This window comes from Salvelinus alpinus, chromosome 9 (assembly GCF_045679555.1).
Source record: "Salvelinus alpinus chromosome 9, SLU_Salpinus.1, whole genome shotgun sequence".
Classification (NCBI taxonomy): Eukaryota; Metazoa; Chordata; class Actinopteri; order Salmoniformes; family Salmonidae; genus Salvelinus; species Salvelinus alpinus.
The window spans coordinates 78,424,394-78,442,906 of NC_092094.1; the positions used below are offsets into that span (position 1 = coordinate 78,424,394).

An 18,513-nucleotide genomic window follows, 5' to 3' on the forward strand; every position below is an offset into this window, starting at 1 on the left:
TTCATTCTCTATGCAACAGACTCTATGTAGTGGATACTGTCACTGTCTCAACACTGCTGTCTGTCATTTATCTCCCCCTCCCTCTTGGCAGGTCTGGCAGGCCCACATACTTTTCTGCTGTGTTCAATACCTTCTCTCCAGCCATCAAACAGTCCTGGATCTGTAACCTGCAGATGGCCAAGCTGGCTCTGGGTATGTCTTAGTCTGGCCTCAGTCACAATCACAGACCCAATGCTCTGTCTGTTTGTGTTGGATATTTTGTGTTCCCTATTGCTTCTCCCCACTGCCTCTTGTCACTTTGTAGTTACATAGAGGACTGTAGTGAGTGTATGCAGCGGGACAGCCTCTTTCTGCCTCACTGCCCTTTTCCACTTGTGATTATTTCCAAACCCAAGGTTTAGTTGCATAGCAATGGGTATTTAAAAATCTGTGTTTACCAAGCAAATATCATAAGTTGAAATTCACCTTTATCCAGCCCTGGCTCATTGGACTGTAAAATGGATTGTAAAGTTATAACGTCTGAATCTGGTGTTCAGATTATGGAATTAGGTGTTGTGTAACATATTTGGAAATGTAATATTTCACGGTTTGAATTTAGGATCACTGCTCGACACTGGAGATAGTGTTCCTCTTAGAAATGAAATGACGTGTGTGTGTTAACAGAGGAGGACAATCTGCAGGGCTGGTTCTTTGCGGAGGATGATGGTAACCAAATCAAGAAGCAGAAACATCCTCTCCTGCTCAGGCAGATGCCTGTGGTCATGTCCAAACTACAGGAGTTCAAGGTGGGCATCACCTCCCCCATACCACCACCTCTGTCAGCCATGGGCAGGGTCAATGGCTCCATCTAAAGACGACCTATCCCTTGACCGCGTCAATCATTTGTTACAATGCCATGTAGGAAACTAGTACAATCTACATAGACATGTGAAGAGTGGTGTAAGTCTGTTTCTCTTTATGTCTGTCAGGTGGAGTGTGCGGTCCATAACCCCGAGCCCCACATCAACATAGGGAGCACAGCAGACACACCTGCACTCGGACACGGCTGTGTGTGGGTGAGTAGGACACCTGGCTTTTTATCATTTGATGGCACTTTACTTGAACCCAATAAGGTCTAAACAACAATTGAAGTCATAGATGTTATAAAAGAGATTGTCAATGGACAGCATGGACATCCATGTATGTACATCATTGCATTACAAATGATGACAACTTGGGTCTGTTGTGCTTTTTTGACTAAAATGGCGCAGGAAGAAATGGCAGCAGTTTTACGGGTGCCCAACCAATTGTGCTATTATGTGGGGGTTTTTCGCGTTATTTGTAACTTATTTTGTACATGTTTCTGCAACCGTAAACTATTCGACTACAAAGGGAAGCACAGCCAGCCGTGAGCTTCCCAGTGACACAAGTCTACCAGACGAGCTAAATCACTTCTATGTTCGCTTCGAGGCAAGCAACACTGAGGCATGCATGAGAGCATTAGCTCTCCATAGCCAACGTGAGTAAGACCTTTAAACAGGTCAACATTCACAAGCCTGCGGGGCCAGACGGATTACCAGGACGTGTGCTCCGGACATGTGCTGACCAACTGGCAGGAGTCTTCACTGACATTTTCAACATGTCCCTGATTGGGTATTACAGACTAACATGTTTCAAGCAGACCACCATAGTCCCTGTGCCCAAGAACACGAAGGCAACCTGCCTAAATGACTACAGACCCGTAGTACTCACGTCCGTAGCCATGAAGTGCTTTGAAAGGCTAGTAATGGCTCACATCATTATCCCAGAAACCCTAGACCCACTCCAATTTGCATACCACCCAAACAGATCCACAGATGATGCAATCTCTATTGCACTCCACACTGCCCTTTCCCACCTGGACAAAAGGAACACCTATGTGAGAATGCTATTCATTGACTACAGCTCAGTGTTCAACACCATAGTGCCCTCAAAGCTTATCACTAAGCTAAGGACCGTGGGAATAAACACCTCCCTCAGCAACTGGATCCTGGACGTCCTGATGGGCCGCCCCCAGGTGGTGAGGGTAGGTAGCAACACATCTGCCATTCTGATCCTCAACACTGGAGCCCCCCAGGGGTGCGTGCTCAGTCCACTCCTGTACTCCCTGTTCACCCACGACTGCATGGCCAGGCATGAATCCAACACCATCATTAAGTTTGCTGACGACACAACAGTGGTAGGTCTGATCACCGACATCGACGAGACCGCCTATAGGGAGGAGGTCAGAGACTTGGCCGGGTGGTGCCAGAATAACAACTGCTCCCTCACCGTACCCAAAACCAAGGAGATAATTGTGGACTACAGGAAAAGGAGGACAAAGCTCGCCCCATTCTCATCGACGGGGCTGTAGTGGAGCAGGTTGAGAGCTTCAAGTTCCTTGGTGTCCACATCAAACTAGAATGGTCCAAACACACCAAGACAGTCGTGAAGAGGGCATGACAAAGCCTATTCCCCCTCAGGAAACTAAAAAGATTTGGCATGGGTCTTCAGATCCTCAAAAGGTTCTACAGCTGCAACATCGAGAGCATCCTGACTGGTTGCATCACTGCCTTTTACGGCAATTGCTCGGCCTCTGACCGCAAGGCACTACAGAGGGTAGTGCGTACGGCCCAGTACATCACTGGGGCAAAGCTGCCTGCCATCCAGGACCTCTACACCAGGCAGTGTAGGAGGAAGGCCCTGAAAATTGTCAAAGACCCCAGCCACCCCAGTCATAGACTGTTCTCTCTACTACCGCATGGCAAGCGGTACCGGAGTGCCAAGTCTATGACAAAAAGGCTTCTCAACAGTTTTTACCCCCAAGCGATAAGACTCCTGAACAAGTAATCAAATGGCTACCTGGACTATTTGCTTTGTGTGCCCCCCCCCAACCCCTCTTTTATGCTGCTGCTACTCTCTGTTCATCATATATGCATATTCACTTTATCTGTACATTCATGTACATACTACCTCAATTGGCCCGACCAACCATTGCCCCCGCACATTGGCTAACCAGGCCATCTGCATTGTGTCCCGCCACCCACCACCCCCCAACCCCTCTTTTACGCTACTGCTACTCTCTGTTCATCATATATGCATAGTCACTTGAACCATATCTACATGTACATACTACTTCAATCAGCCCAACTAACCGGTGTCTGTATGTAGCCTCACTACTTTTATAGCCTCGCTACTGTTTTTCACTGTCTTTTTACTGTTTTTATTTCTTTACTTACCTATTGTTCACCTAATACCTTTTTTGCACTGTAAGTAAGCATTTCACTGTACCTGTTGTATTCGGCGCACGTGACAAACTTTGATTTGATTTGTAACCAGTGGCAATTATTGCGAGTAGCCATTTTACTCATCAGCTTTTAATCCCTATAAAAAATAAGCTTTCTTCCACTCCCAGTGAGATCGGAATTAAATATTGAACAGAGGCCCTTTCATTCATGAGCTATAACTCTGAACCAGTGGCATATTTAATGTATGTATCAGTTTGAGAGCCTCTTAGCTGTGTGTATTTACTTCAGCGGCAGGGATAACACATCCACAGTTCTGTGACTCCAAATGTACTCCAGTGATGGACTGTTCTCATTACAATGACGGCTCCCACTTTTCCATTGTAAATGACTCACTGTTGGCCTGGATTTGAGAGGGCTGTTCTCTCCCACTCTACGCTCCTATTGGTCAGTCTGCTGTACAGCTTTCTGCTGGAGTGGTTTAAAGCATTGTCAATGTTTGTTGTCGTGGTTGTTGTTTTCCCACTATCTATTTTATCACAACACCTGATGAGGTCAGAATTAGAAAGCTCTATAGAAAGGATTGTGTTTTCTAGCTGGGGCATGGAGTCTTTCCTGGTCAGGTCATGTGGTCATGAAAAACTTGTTTTCCTACTCCTAACTGTTACTACTCCTACCCCTGTTCAGGTGGCGAGCTGCACCAACCAGATGGGTCAGATAGCCATCGTGGCCATGCAGAACTCCAGCCCCAAGGTGACCGAGTGTTTCAATGTGGAGTCTCGGATCCTGTGCATGGCCTATGTACCCATGGAGCAGAGTACCCAGGAGAATAGGATGGGGAACCCCGAAAATAACCTCTCCTTAGTGGGGAAGGCCAGTGACAACCCTACTGTCTGCCTGGGCATGGAGGAGGGCAGGTATGTGATGTCAACAGATTATGTAGTCATAGCCTACTCTGGGTTCTGCTGTCAGCTAGATACATCTACTCATTGAATTGATTGTATTTGATTTAGAAACACAGCTCATGACATCACTTCACAACCTTTCTCTGCCTCTCTGCAGTATCATAGTCTATAAGAGCAGCCAGCAGTCCAAGAAGGTGCGTCTCCAACACTTCTTCATCCTAGACAAGTCCACCGTGACCAGCCTGGTGCACAAGAAGCAGTGTTTATACGCTGGCCTAGTGAGTGGCTCAGTTGCCATCTACTCCAGAGCACAAGGTGAGGCTTGTTCTGAAGGCTGTCTGTCTCTTAACACTAGAACTGCCTTTCAGCCTATAAACACCCGCTAGAGAACGTTGCTGGGTTGCTACCTTTAGCATATGCATCAGATGCATATCAACCCGCAAGGTGCAGCAAACATGAGCACCGATGCTTGATAAATAGTGCATAAACTACACTATACAGTGCCTTTGGAAAGTATTCAGACCCCTTGACGTTTTTCACATTGTATTGTTACGCTACAGCCTTATTCTAAAATGGATTACATTTACATAAAAATCCTCAGCAGTTTACACACAATACCCCATAATGGCAAAGCGAAAACAGGTATTTAGATATATATATCAGAATGGCCTTGCTCAGGGAGGTGACCAAGAACCCAATGGTCACTCTGACAGAGCTCTGGAGTTCCTCTGTGGAGATGGGAGAATCTTCCAGAAGGACAACCATCTCTGCAGCACTCCACTAATCAGGCCTTTTATGGTAGTGTCCAGACAGAAGTCAGTAAAAGGCACATGACAGCACGCTTGGAGTTTGGAAAAAGGCACCTAAAGACACTCAGACCATGAGAAACAAGATTCTCTGGTCTGATGAAACCAAGATTGAACTCTTGGTGGTGGTGGCAGCATCATGTTGTGGGGATGTTTTTCAGAGGCAGGGACTGGGAGACTAGTCAGGATCGAGGGAAAGATGAACGGAGCACAATACAAAGAGACCCTTGATGAAAACCTGCTCCAGAGTGCTCAGGACCTCAGACTGGGGCAAAGGTTCACTTTCCAACAGGACAATGACCCATACAGCCAAGACAACGCAGGAGTGGCTTTGGGACAAGTCTCTGAATGTACTTTAGTGGCCCAGCCAGAGCCCGGACTTGAACCTGATCGAACATCTCTGGAGAGACCTGAAAATAGCTGTGCCGCAACGCTCCCCATCCAACCTGATGGAGCTTGAGAGGATCTGCAGAGAAGAATAGGAGAAACTCCCCAAATACAGGTGTGCCAAGTTTGCAGCGTCATACCCAAGAAGGCTTGATGCTGTAATCACTGCCAAAGGTGCTTCAACAAAGTACTGAGTAAAGGGTCTGAATACTTATGTAAATGTGATATAAAATTTGTTTAAAAATTCAGGCAATACACAAACCCGTTGCTGACAGGTGTATACAAATGTGCACACAGCCATACAATCTCCATACACAAACATTGGGAGTAGAATGGCCTTACTGAAGAGCTCAGTGACTTTCAACGTGGCACTGTCATAGGACGCCACCTTTACAAGTCAGTTCCATCAAATTTCTGCCCTGCTAGACCTGCCCTGGTCAACTGTAAGTGCTGTTATTGTGAAGTGGAAACATCTAGGAGGAACAACAGCTCAGCCACAAAGTGGTAAGCCACACAAGCTCACTGAACGGGACAGCCAAGTGCTGAAGCGCGTAGCGCATACAAAATTGTCTGTCCTCGGTTGGAACACTCACTACCGAGTTGCAAACTGCCTCTAGAAGCAACGTCAGCATTGTTCGTCGGGAGCTTCATGAAATGGGTTTCCATGACCGAGCAGTCGCACACAAGCCTAAGATCACCATGCCCAATGCCAAGCGTCGGCTGAAGTGGTGTAAAGCTCACTGCCATTGGACTCTGGAGCAGTGAAAACACGTTCTCTGGAGTGATGAATCACACTTCACTATCTGGTAGTCCGACGGACAAATCTGGGTTGGCGGATGCCAGGAGAACGCTAACTGCCCCAATGCATAGGGGCCAACTGTGAAGTTTGGTGGAGGAGGAATAATGATCTGGGGCTGTTTTTCATGGTTCGGGCTAGGCCACTTAGTTCCAGTGAAGGGAAATCTTAACCCTACAGCATACGTTGATGTTCTAGACTATTCTGTGCTTCCAACTTTGTGGCAACAGTTTGGGGAAGGCCCTTTCCTGTTAGTTTCCCTTACAATAAATTGGATTAGTAATAGTTATAATAAGCAGTCCTGTAACAGCTTATTTTTATAAAGTAAAATGTAAAAGAGAAATGCTATCAACACCCAAGGCACATGGTCAAATTATTTGCTGCTGATAAATAGGCAATACACAAACTCCTTACACTATTGTCTTTATAAATTAAATCAACCTCTTTACCCTCTATCATTCAGTTCAGCCTAATTGAAATTCAATTGTTAAGTAAGGTGCACAAATATCACCCATTCATCCATTTGTCATTCATTCAGTGAGGAGAGACAGACTCATTAGCACCTGGCTGGGTACCAACATCCTACAGCACATTTGACTTGGTGGGTTAAGTTGGGACTAGGTGTGAAAGAAACTGGTAAAAAGGCTTTAAATACTTTTCTCTTTGTGATAATTTTACAAATTTGACACATGAGCAGTGTAAAATACAAACAATTAGGAGAAGTCAGGGAAGGAGCAGGACATATCTTTTTTTGGATGCTGCTTTTATTTATTTATTTACAAAATCAAACGTCAGTGGCCGTTGGTGTATGCTGTTTTTTTTATTTAACCTCTATTTAACTAGGCAAGTCAGTTAAGAACAAATTCTTATTTACAATGACGGCCTACCACAAGGCCTCTTGCGGGGACGGGGGCCTGGGATTAAAATCAATAAATATAATACAATATAAATATAGGACAAAACACACATCACAACGAGAGAGACAACACAACAGTACATAAAGAGAGACCTAAGACAACAACATAGCATGGTAGCAACACAACATAACAATAACATGGTAGCAACACAACATGGTAGCAGCACAAAACATGGTACAAACATTATTGGGCACAGACAACAGCACAAAGGGCAAGAAGGTAGAGACAACAATACATCACACAAAGCAGCCACAACTGTCAGTAAGATTGCCCATGATTGAGTCTTTGAATGAAGTTTGGCCTAATTTGAAGTAACTTGCACAATTCTATCCATTTGTCATTCATTCAGTGGGTTGGCATCGTTTGCTTGGCTTGATAGAGTCAAGGATATGTGTTGCATTATTCTTAATACCTACTACCACATGTAACATCTTTTAGTTTCCCTTTACATTCGGTTAGTAATGCAGTAGATGGGGATGGGCGGTCATGACATTTTGCCAGCCGGTGATTGTAAAGCAAATAACTGCCGGTTTCACGGTAATTGACCGTTAATTAACATAAATACATTTAGCATCTCCTGGCTTCCACGCATAGCCTACAAGCCACTGATGCAGACCTTTGGAACATCTACATTTTAAAGTCTAAATCCATGTAATATAGCCAACACCAGGTATTCCCTAAAAAGTCCAATGGGGCTATACATTTGGGTGAGTTTTTTTCTCTCGTCTGAGTAGCCTCATTTCACTGCCAAAAATAAAATTCAACCATCTAGTGTTCAGCGAAATATGTCGAATACAGGTAGCCTAGTCAAATAGTTAACATCCAATCACATTAACCGTTACTCTCTTGCGGGAATTCCACTATGTGTAGCCAAACGTATGTAGCCAAACGTAGCTGCTGCTCATTCCGTTTGCTGGGAAATTGTTGAATGTTTTTAAAAAAGGCCCGCATCCATAGAGACACATACCAGCTCTACTGGTAGTACTGCTACTACCAGCAGTACTGCACCTGTTGACAAAACAAGTTCTGCTTCCACGAGCACATCCAATGCTAGCATCAGTAATTCTACATTTGTTGTTAGCCCAGCTAGCATGGACACTGACAGTTGTGAATCTGACAGTTGTGAATCTGCCCCCTTACCTGGGAAAGCACCGAACAACAGACAGGGACGTTGGACCATCGAAGGCGCAAATATGATGATAACTACATTGAGTTGGGGTTCACTTATATTGGGACTAGTGCCTTTCATCAGCCAGTGTGTTATATGTGCAAAAGTACTATCTCACAACTCGATGAAACCTTCACTTTTGCGCAGACATTTAGAAACAAAACATGCCAATTTGAAAAATAAGCCACAGGAGTTTGAGTGAGAATTAAGGCGACTTTCGAGTAGTAAGACATGTAAAAAAGCAACAGATACCATTAATAACAAGGGGCTAGAAGTGTCTTATATAGTGAGCTACCGAGTGGCTAGAACAGGGAAGCCCCATACTATTGTGGAGGACTTCATTCTTCCTTCTGCAGCGGATATGGCTGGGACAATGCTGGGGGAAAAGGCCCCAAAAAACTATACAGACAATGCATTCATCAAACAACACTGTTTCACAACGCATCAGTGACATGGCAGGAGGTGTTTTGAAACAATTACTGCTTCGCTGACAAGCCAGTGAATTATATGCGTTACAGCTGGATGAGTCAACAGACGTGGTGGGCCTGGCACAGCTCCTGGTATATGTCCGTTATGTTTATGGGGGGTCAATTAAGGGAGGCATACTCTTCTGCAAAACAGGACAACAGGAGAGAATATTTGTTAAGTACTGGACAGCTTTGTGACATCAAATGGACTTTGGTCAAGATGTGTTGGTATCTGTACAGATGGCGCAAAAGCCATGACAGGGAGACATAGTGGAGTGGTAATGCGCGTGCAAGCAGTTGCTCCCGATGCCACTTGGGGACACTGCAGCATCCACCGAGAGGCTCTTGCTGCCAAGGGAGTGCCTGACAGCTTGAAAGATGTTTTGGACACTACAATGAAAATGGTATTAATGTTAACTTCTTATGGCTGCAATCCCGTTAACAGGATCGATATGACAACAGCCAGTGAAAGTACAGGGCGCCAAATTCAAACAGCAATCTCATAATTAAAATTCCTCAAACATACATGTATCTTATACCATTTTAAAGGTAATCTTGTTATTAATCCCACAAGTGTCTGATTTTAAATAGGCTTTACAGCGAAAGCACCACAAACAATTGTTAGGTCACCGCAAAATCACAGAAAAACACAGCCAATTTTCCAGCCAAAGACAGTAGTCACAAAATGCAGAAATGGAGATAAAATTAATCACTAACCTTTGATGATCTTCATCAGATGACACTCATAAGACTTCATGTTACACAATAAATATATGTTTTGTTCGATAAAGTTCATATTTCTATCCAAAAACCTCAGTTTACATTGGCGCCATGTTCAGAAATGCCTCCAAAATATCCGGAGAGAGAGCCACGTCAAATAACATAAATACTCATCATAAACTTTGATGAAAGATACATGTTTTACATAGAATTATAGATACACTTGTTCTTAATGCAACCACTGTCAGATTTCAAAAGCTTTACGGCAAAAGCACAATATTCAATAATCTGAGAACAGCGTTCAGCCACAAAAGGAAGCCATACAGTTACCCGCCAAATTGTGCAGTCAACAAAACTCATAAAAAGCATTATAAATCTTCACTTACCTTTGCTGATCTTCGTCGGAATGCACTCCCAGGACTCCCACTTCCACAAGAAATGTTTGTTTTGTTCGGTAATGTCCATAATTTATGTCCAAATAGCTATTTTTGTTAGCGTGTTTGGTAAACAAATCCAAAGTCAGGAAGCGCGTTCACTAAAAGCTGACGAAATGTCAAAAAGTTCCGTCACAGTCAGTAGAAACATGTCAAACGATGTATTGAATCAATCTTTAGAATGTTTTTAACAAATCTTCAGTAACGTTCCAACCGGAGAATTACATTGACTTCAGATGTGCGATGGAACAGAGCTCCCTCTCTCATGTGAACTCTCATGTGAACGCGCATGCTCAGAGCATGGTCCGGTCATGATAGACCTGACTAATTCCTGTCTCCTTCGGCCCCACTTCACAGTAGAGGCATCAGACAAGGTTCTACAGACTGTTGACATCTAGTGGAAGCCGTAGGAAGTGCAAACTCATCCATATCCCACTGTGTATTCAATAGGGGCTGTGTTGAAAATCTACCAACCTCAGAATTCCCACTTCCTGTTTGGATTTTTTTCTCAGGTTTTTGCCTGCCATATGAGTTCTGTTATACTCAGACATCATTCAAACAGTTTTAGAAACTTCAGAGTTCTATCCAATACTACTAATAATATGCATATATTAGCAACTGGGACTGAGGAGCAGGCAGTTTATTATGGGCACCTCTGGGCACCTTTCATCCAAGCTACTCAATACTGCCCCTGCAGTCATAAGAAGTTAAAGCAAGGCCCCTGAACTCTAGTGTATTTTCTGCACTTTGCAATGATATGGGCAGTGACCATGTAACGCTTTTACAACTTCAAAGGGCAAAGTATTGACACATTTGTAAAAAAAAAATTTAAACAATTAATTGAGAGACGAGCTTAAAGTTTTCTTTACTGACCATAATTTTCACTTGTCTGACCGCTTGCATGATGACGAGTTTCTCACACGACTGGTCTGAGTGATGTTTTTTCTCGCCTGAATGATCTGAATCGAGGATTACAGGGACTCCGCAACTATATTCAATGTGCGGGACAAAATTGAGGCTGTGATTTAAGAAGTTGGAGCTCTTCTGTCTGCATTAACAAGGACAACACGCAGGTCTTCCCATCATTGTATGATTTTTTTTGAGTGCAAATGAACTCAACTTACAAACAATGTAAAATGTGATATAGTGAAGCACCTGAGTGAGTTGGGTGTGCAATTATGCAGGTACTTTCCCGAAACGGATGACACAAACAACTTGATTCGTTATCCCTTTTTTCAATGTGCGGGACAAAATTGAGGCTATGATTTAAGAAGTTGGCGCTCTTCTGTCTGCATTAACAAGGACAACACGCACCCAATACAACCCAACATTGCAGAGTTATGTGCATTCTTTCAAGCAGACCCTTCTCATTAACCTGTGGTGAGTTATTCACAATGTTTGATGAACAAATAAAGTTTTATATGTAAGATGAGCAAAATAAAGTGCTAAATTATTGAGTATTATTTGTGCCCTGCTCCTGTGAGAGCTATTTGTCACAACCCGTCAAGTGGGAAGTGACAAACTCACACTCTTATGTTTAAGAAATGTATGTGTGTGTGTGGCAGGCATAGGCATAACACAAACTCATCATTACACTTGTCTTTCTAAATAAAATCAACCTCTTCACCCTTCTTATCATTCAGTTAGGCCTAATTCAATTGTGAAGTAAGGTGCAAATTATCCATTTGTCATTCAGTGAGGAGAGAGAGATGCATTAGCAGCTGGCTGGGTACCAACGTCCTACAAGTAAAAAGGCTAATCACTTTTAATCATTTCTGTTTGTAATTTCAAAATTCAGAAAAATTAGCAGTGTAAAATACAAACATTTAGGTAAAGTCTTTGAAGGAGCAGAACAGCTTATCTTTTGGGCAGATTTTTTTTATTTACAAAATCAAACGTCAGTGGCCGTTGGCCTATGGCGGTTCTAGTGGTAACGGTTTGTTTTTAAGTTTAATTGAAATAGGTATACTTACAGCCATGGTACTAGCTACATTTAGCTTAACCAAACCTAAAATACAAATTTATTTAAATGAAAAAGTTTTTGTTTTGTTTTAAATCCAGGTAGGTGTTCTGTGTTTATGTAGCTCTGTTGGTAGAGCATGGTGCTGCGCCAGAATAGTGGCTTTGACTCCTTGGACCACCCATACTTAATGTATTTACGCATGACTGCATATTTATATTTCAAATTATGTGCTAGGTCAGATCTGGCCAAGGAGAAAGGTAAGCTGTTGTTGCTACTGTGCATTCAGTCCAACCAAGAAACATGAATAGAGGAACAGATTCAGCCTCTCTTGGAGGAAGACCTGACCTTTTCCCAACTAGACAGTTGAGAGGAAATTGGGTGATGCTGGGTTGCAGACTCATAGAGAAGTTGTTAGGTGTGTGTGTTGACCCAGTCCCTGTGGCATACAGGGTGAATCACCAGTATGAATTAACTCTGCTCCAGGGACCAAGACCTCCCTCTCTCTCTGTGGCTGGCTGGCTGTACTAGGTCTCACAGCGTTCTGTCTCCATGGAGCCTGGCCTGGTTGCCTGGGAGAAGTCGCTAATCTGCTAGCTAGCGCTGACCCCTTTAATATCCTGCAGCGCTAGCACACTGTCAGAGACAAAGTGCTCGCTCTCTCCTCTGCGCTGTCTGTCTCTCTATCTCCCTGTACTTGTGTCTTTGTCTGAATGTATTTTTCTCTCTCATAGTATGAAAACACTTTGCTTGTTGTTGTTGAATGAGTTTAGTGACAGCAACATGAGCACATTAAGACAGGGTGGTGAGACACTACCATTGTCAAGGGCTTGCTATGTTGTTTATCTCAGCCAGACATTAATTACACCATCTGCATCGGCATGACATGCAGCTCGCTGAGTCTTATGACTCAGAACTGTAGTTTAGGGTCTTTTTCCATGACTGAAATGTCTATGTGCCTTGCAGATCTGTCTGTTGGTGTTGGTGCCCACTCTGCATGACACTCGTTCTCTGTGGCCCTGGTTGGCCCCTGACTAGCTGACTAAACTAAAATCCGCTGTATATACACTACTGTTCAAAAGTTTGGGCTCACTTAGAAATGTCCTTGTTTTTGAAAGAAAAGCTCTTTATTTATTTTTTTTCATTTTTAAAATAACATCAAATTGATCAGAAATACAATGTAGACCTTGTTAATGTTGTAAATGACTATTGTAGTTGGAAACTGTATTTTAATTTTTTTTAAATGTAATATCTACATAGGCATACAGAGATCCATTATCAGCAACCGTCAGTCCTGTGTTCCAATGGCACGTTCTATTAGCTAATCCAAGTTTATTGATCATTAGAAAACCCTTTTGCAATTATGTTAGCACAGCTGAAAACTGTTGTTCTGATTAAAGAAGCAACAAAACTGCTCTTTAGACTAGTTGAGTATCTGGAGCATCAGCATTTGTGGGTTCGATTACAGGCTCAAAAAGACTTTCTGAAACTCGTCAGTCTATTCTTGTTCTGAGAAATTAAGGCTATTCCATGCGAGAAATTGCCAAGAAACTGAAGTTCTCGTACAATACTGTGTACTACTCCCTTCACAGAACAGAGCAAACTGTCTCTAACCAGAATAGAAAGAGTGGGAGGCCCCAGTGCACAACTGAGCAAGAGGACAAGTACATTAGTGTCTAGTTTGAGAAACAGACGCCTCACAAGTCCTCAACTGGCAGCTTCATTAAATAGTACCCGCAGAACACCAGTCTCAACGGTGAAGAGGCGACCTCGGGAGGCTGTCCTTCTAGGCAGAGTTCCTCTGTCAAGTGTCTGTGTTTTGCCCATCTTAATCTTTTATTTTTATTGGCCAGTCTGAGATATGGCTTTCTCTTTGCAACTCTGCACAGATCTGGGGAAGGGTACCAAAACCAAAAGTTTAGTCCACTAGCCTCTGACTTAACCTTTATCTAATTTCCAGCTTTGAGGTTCAGGGATGCTTCAGTCAGCTACTTATTTTGCTCGGTGAACCAAGGTGAAAAGACTACCCTGCCAATCAATAGAAACACTAAATCCAGTCAGCAACTGGGGTTCAGTTGTTCCAGCTGCATTCCCAGATAATATTGTGTTACATATCCAGAGATGGTGAGAAGGAAATGTGGTCAATCCCTGATTCCTATCCAGGTTGAGTAAAGCTGCCTTCCCTCCAACAGGGCACTTTGTGTTGTGTGAGAGGGGGATAGAGGATATACTGGTATCTGCTGGAGTGAAAGTAAGAAGCGAAAGTATTCTCTTGAGCCTCAACCAGCTCAGTAAAGCCTGGAAGGGAATGTTGCAACGCTGAAAGAATGCCCACTTTTGTTCCATCTCTGTTGAACAGAATGTCACTGTTTCCATTTATATTTCTTTCCTATAAACATCAGATGATGGTTCCTTTGTTCTCCATGCAGCAGATGATTGTTCAATTCAATGGACTTGTCAGGGTACTTCGTGAATGTTCCCTTTGCTTTGACTGAATGGAAAAGCTGAGTTGTTGACAGCCCTGTCAAATGTCAGGTGTTCTCCACTGTCCTTTGGCTCCCTCAATGTTTTCACTGAGAGAAGAGATGGAGATACACGGTAGTTATGAATGACAATTTAAAGTGGTTTCCTTTAATTTGCGTACTTGTTTTTCTACATGAGTGACAGTGTCAGCTCAAGCTTGAACTTCAAATGATGAGTCATCCTAGCTTCAGTGGTGAAACTTGTGCATCCGCGTCCTAGCTAAAGCTCTTCCAGTGCTTTGTCACATTGCGTGGGCTCAGACGCTATTAGCATTTATATTAGAGTTCCATTTACATTTTAAAAGGAACTATGGTAGAGAAGGAACCATAAGAAATAAACGCCACCATATAAGTCTAAATATAAAACTCATTTCAGTTATGAAACGAAATCCATTCACACGCATTAAATAACGCTATATGATTAGGTAACAAATACTAATACAGCATATGGCACTGCATTCTAGAGTTGCAATGCTGCAGACTTTTATATATACACTACTGTTCAAAAGTTTGCTGTCACTTACAAATGCCCTTGTTTTTGGCCTTCTAGGCAGAGTTCCTCTGTCCAGTGTCTGTGTTCTTTTGGCCATCTTAATCTTTTATTTTTATTGGAAAGTTTGCAACTCTGTCTAGAAGGCCAGCATCCCGGAGTCGCCTCTTCACTGTTGACGTTGAGACTGGAGTTTTGCGGGTACTATTTAATGAAGCTGCCAGTTGAGGACTTGTGAGGCGTCTGTTTCTCAAACTAGACACTAATGTACTTGTCCTCTTGCTCAGTTGTGCACCAGGGCCTCCCACTTCTCTTTCTATTCTGGTCTAACTGGTTATTCCAGTTTGCGTTGTTCTGTGAAGGGAGTAGTACGTAACGTTGCACGAGATCTTCAGTTTCTTGGCAATTTCTCGCATGGAATAGCCTTCATTTCTCAGAACAATAGACTGACGAGTTTCAGAAGAAAGGTCTTTGTTTCTGGCCATTTTGAGCCTGTAATCGAACCCACAAATGCTGATGCTCCAGATACTCAACTAGTCTAAAGGGCAGTTTTATTGCTTCTTTAATCAGGACAACAGTTTTAAGCTGTGGTAACACAATTGCAGAAGGGTTTTCTAATGATCAATTAGCCTTTTAAAATTATAAACTTGGATTAGCTAACACAACGTGCCATTGGAACACAGGAGTGATGGTTGCTGATAATGGGCCTCTGTATGCCTATGTAGATCTTCCCTAAAATCTTCCGTTTCCAGCTACAATAGTCATTTACAACATTAACAATGTCTACGCTGTATTTCTGATCAATTTGATGTTATTTTAATGGACAAAAAAAATATCTTTCAAAAACAAGGACATTTCTAAGTGACCCCAAACTTGTGTGTGTCACTATCTGTATCGCCAGAGCACCACAGTTTGAATTCCATGTGTTTAGCTGTGCTGTGGCTATGCCCTGCCTGCCTGTGGCTGAGTGATTGTGCGTGATCATGTCACAATGCCGTAGGCACGGCCCTGTCTGAACCCCCAGCCAGCCCCATTCTGCCACTCTAGTTCTTCTTTGGTTATGTGTGTGTGAATGGCTCAGCAGAGACCGCATGCCATTGCCAGCCAGTCAGGGAATAAGGACATGGAATGAAACATCTCAAGCTATATTATGTAATGTGTTGAAGTAGCCTGATATTTCCTTGTACAATTCCTGAATGGGAGTGTCCTCATCAGTGCCAGGTTTTATGTCTTGATCTCTTTGTCCTTTTTATCTTTCAGTATGAGATTTATATCTACTATTGTAACATCACACTCTCTGCGGTCTGATTGGCTGTTCCTAAGAAGGAACATTGACATGATCGAATGTTAGTGTGTAGAAGGGAAAGAACTGGGTCTGTAGACACGCTGTAACAGAGAGGCAGGTTACATAAGACTGGCTGGGATGGAGAATGATGTTTAAACACATGCACAGTTTTAGTCCTGCACACTTCAGCTTGTTGAAATTTCACTCTCAATCCCTCTGTCCTTTATCACACACACACACACACACACACACACACACACACACACACACACACACCCTGTGGTTATTATAACAATAAACACAAAGCAGTGTTTTTAATCCACCCGAGCCCCTTACTTCCTTAGTAATTACTATACCTCAGTCCCCCCATTCCTCCCTGTATGGCACCTTTCAATAGCTGACTGTGAGTTCCCTTTAAACAAACACAATTGGTAAGGCCTCTGATATTTCCTTTAGTTAGGTGTCTGGAGGAATTTAACTTCTTATTTTACACTACTTTGAAGCTTCTTGAATTTTCTTAAGGATGTAATCCTACAACTCCTGCCTACACTATGTGTTCTCGAGCCGTTGCAGTTGGGTTATAAACTGAGGGAGAAAGATGAATCCTGCAGAGAAATGTTAGCTATATTTGTAATGTAACCAGTGTTGGGTGTTCACAGTGGAGTCCTTGGCTCTGTATAGCAGTAGGCAGACAGCAGTATGTAGGAAGTGTGTGGGTTGGCTCTACAAATGACTAATGCCTCTCGGTACATCTATATTCATTGTGAATCCTGTGAAACCATCAATGGCCTCTCCAGTGTTATTATGCAGATCATAAATGCAGATGACATTAAGTGGGGTTCTCTGTCACTAATGTATGCATAATCTGATTAACCATATCTAACAAATTCATTAATATTCTTGCTTAGTGATATTTGCTCCACTAGTTGTTGGTTCTTCCAGATTTGTAGTGATTTGCCACTGTATTGTAAGTGATGTGTATGCTTGTGTTTCAGATGGCTTGTGGAATCCAGACTCTCCTAAGGTGCTGAAGCTTGGGGTTCTGCCAGTGAAGGCCATGCTAGCTGTGGAGGGCCACGTATGGGCTTCCTCTGGAGGACAAGTCTTCATCATTAGCACTACCACGCACACTGTGGAGGTAACTACACCATCTCTATCTCACTTCCTGTCCCTGCCTCTCTCTCTGTCTCATAACCTTATGTCAGGTACTTGTCTTTCCTATCTCGAATATCTCCTAATCTCACCCTTTCCTTTCTCATAACTCTCATCTGTACCTGACCAAGTCTCCCGTGTCTCTGTGTAGTTCAGGATACTGAGGCTCATGTGTGAGAGAGAGAGAGAGCACAAATTCAATATCCTAGCTGCTTCCCAGGTTAATGAAAAAGGAATGTAGGACACGCTCGTGGTGGTGTAGAGGACACCTTTTATTACAGTTCAACTGCTACAAAGTGGGGTGGTCCAACTTGCAGCTCCAATCTACTATTCAAATATTATATTCCAGGGCCTCAATAAAAAATATATTAAGAGGTCTAATGGCGTTGTACAAATATGAAGGATTTGAAGATGAAAATTGTGATAAACTCTGATTGACCTCTTGATCAGTTCGTTTAACTGAAATGGAAATTATTTTGTCCACAGCTCATTGGAGTTTCCTGCTGCGGTTGCATAGATGTGGGTGTTGGTGCATTCATCACATTTTCTGGGCATGCTTCACATTTCTGTTCTGATATTCTACCATCCCACACCATGCATCTGCTCTGCTCGGTCTCTCTAGGGCATCGCTGGTTCTGGTAGCTTTACTCTTAAAGATACAGTGCTATCTACTGTTGATGTGGATATGTTGCTCTCTGCTATTAACTGTGAAACCACCAAATGAGGTGTGGTTGGATTAGAGCCTTAGACATTAGAATATAGAACGTGGCCGGAGGGCATGTCACGTCTAGTTATGTATTTCTAGGTTACTAATTCTGTCCCAATCTCTGTCATATCACCTGCGCTTGGCTCTGGCTTAATTGCGTTAGAGAGGTATAGAGGAACCTGGGAGGGGTCTCTCGCTCCCTCTCTCCAGGCCCGGAGCGTTTGTTGTTCTCTGTCCGTCCTGGAGTCGCAGTCCGGGTCACAAGCACCTGCTGTCCGTCCTGGAATAACATCCCTCCTCCCCTCTGATACACAGTGACTCATAATCCAGTTAGTGTAATTCGGTTCATTACAGGACCACCTGCCTTTCTCCCCGAAGGCTTACACCCTGGCACCTACATGGGGAGAAATGGAGAGAAATGGGGAGAAAGAGCGGCAGGCAAAAAGGAACGAGTGGGAGAGACTGAGGTGAAGAGGAAGGAGAGAGACTGGTAGAGAAATGTGGACGGAGAGACAAAAGGAGGGGGAAAGGGAGAGGAGGATAGAGGGGTCATCTG

General features: G+C 43.2%; 1 protein-coding gene across 2 annotated transcripts in view; it reads left to right on the plus strand.

Annotated features, from left to right (window-relative positions):
* LOC139530675 (rho guanine nucleotide exchange factor 10-like) overlaps positions 1–18,513 on the plus strand; it is an 86,077-nt gene that overhangs the window by 51,127 nt on the left and 16,437 nt on the right. For both annotated transcript variants that reach the window (XM_071327282.1, XM_071327284.1), the window contains 6 exons: positions 92–192; positions 664–785; positions 969–1,055; positions 3,930–4,159; positions 4,305–4,462; positions 17,095–17,237. In XM_071327282.1, coding sequence (XP_071183383.1) covers positions 92–192; positions 664–785; positions 969–1,055; positions 3,930–4,159; positions 4,305–4,462; positions 17,095–17,237 — 841 coding nt within the window. The remainder of the gene's footprint in view (positions 1–91; positions 193–663; positions 786–968; positions 1,056–3,929; positions 4,160–4,304; positions 4,463–17,094; positions 17,238–18,513) is intronic.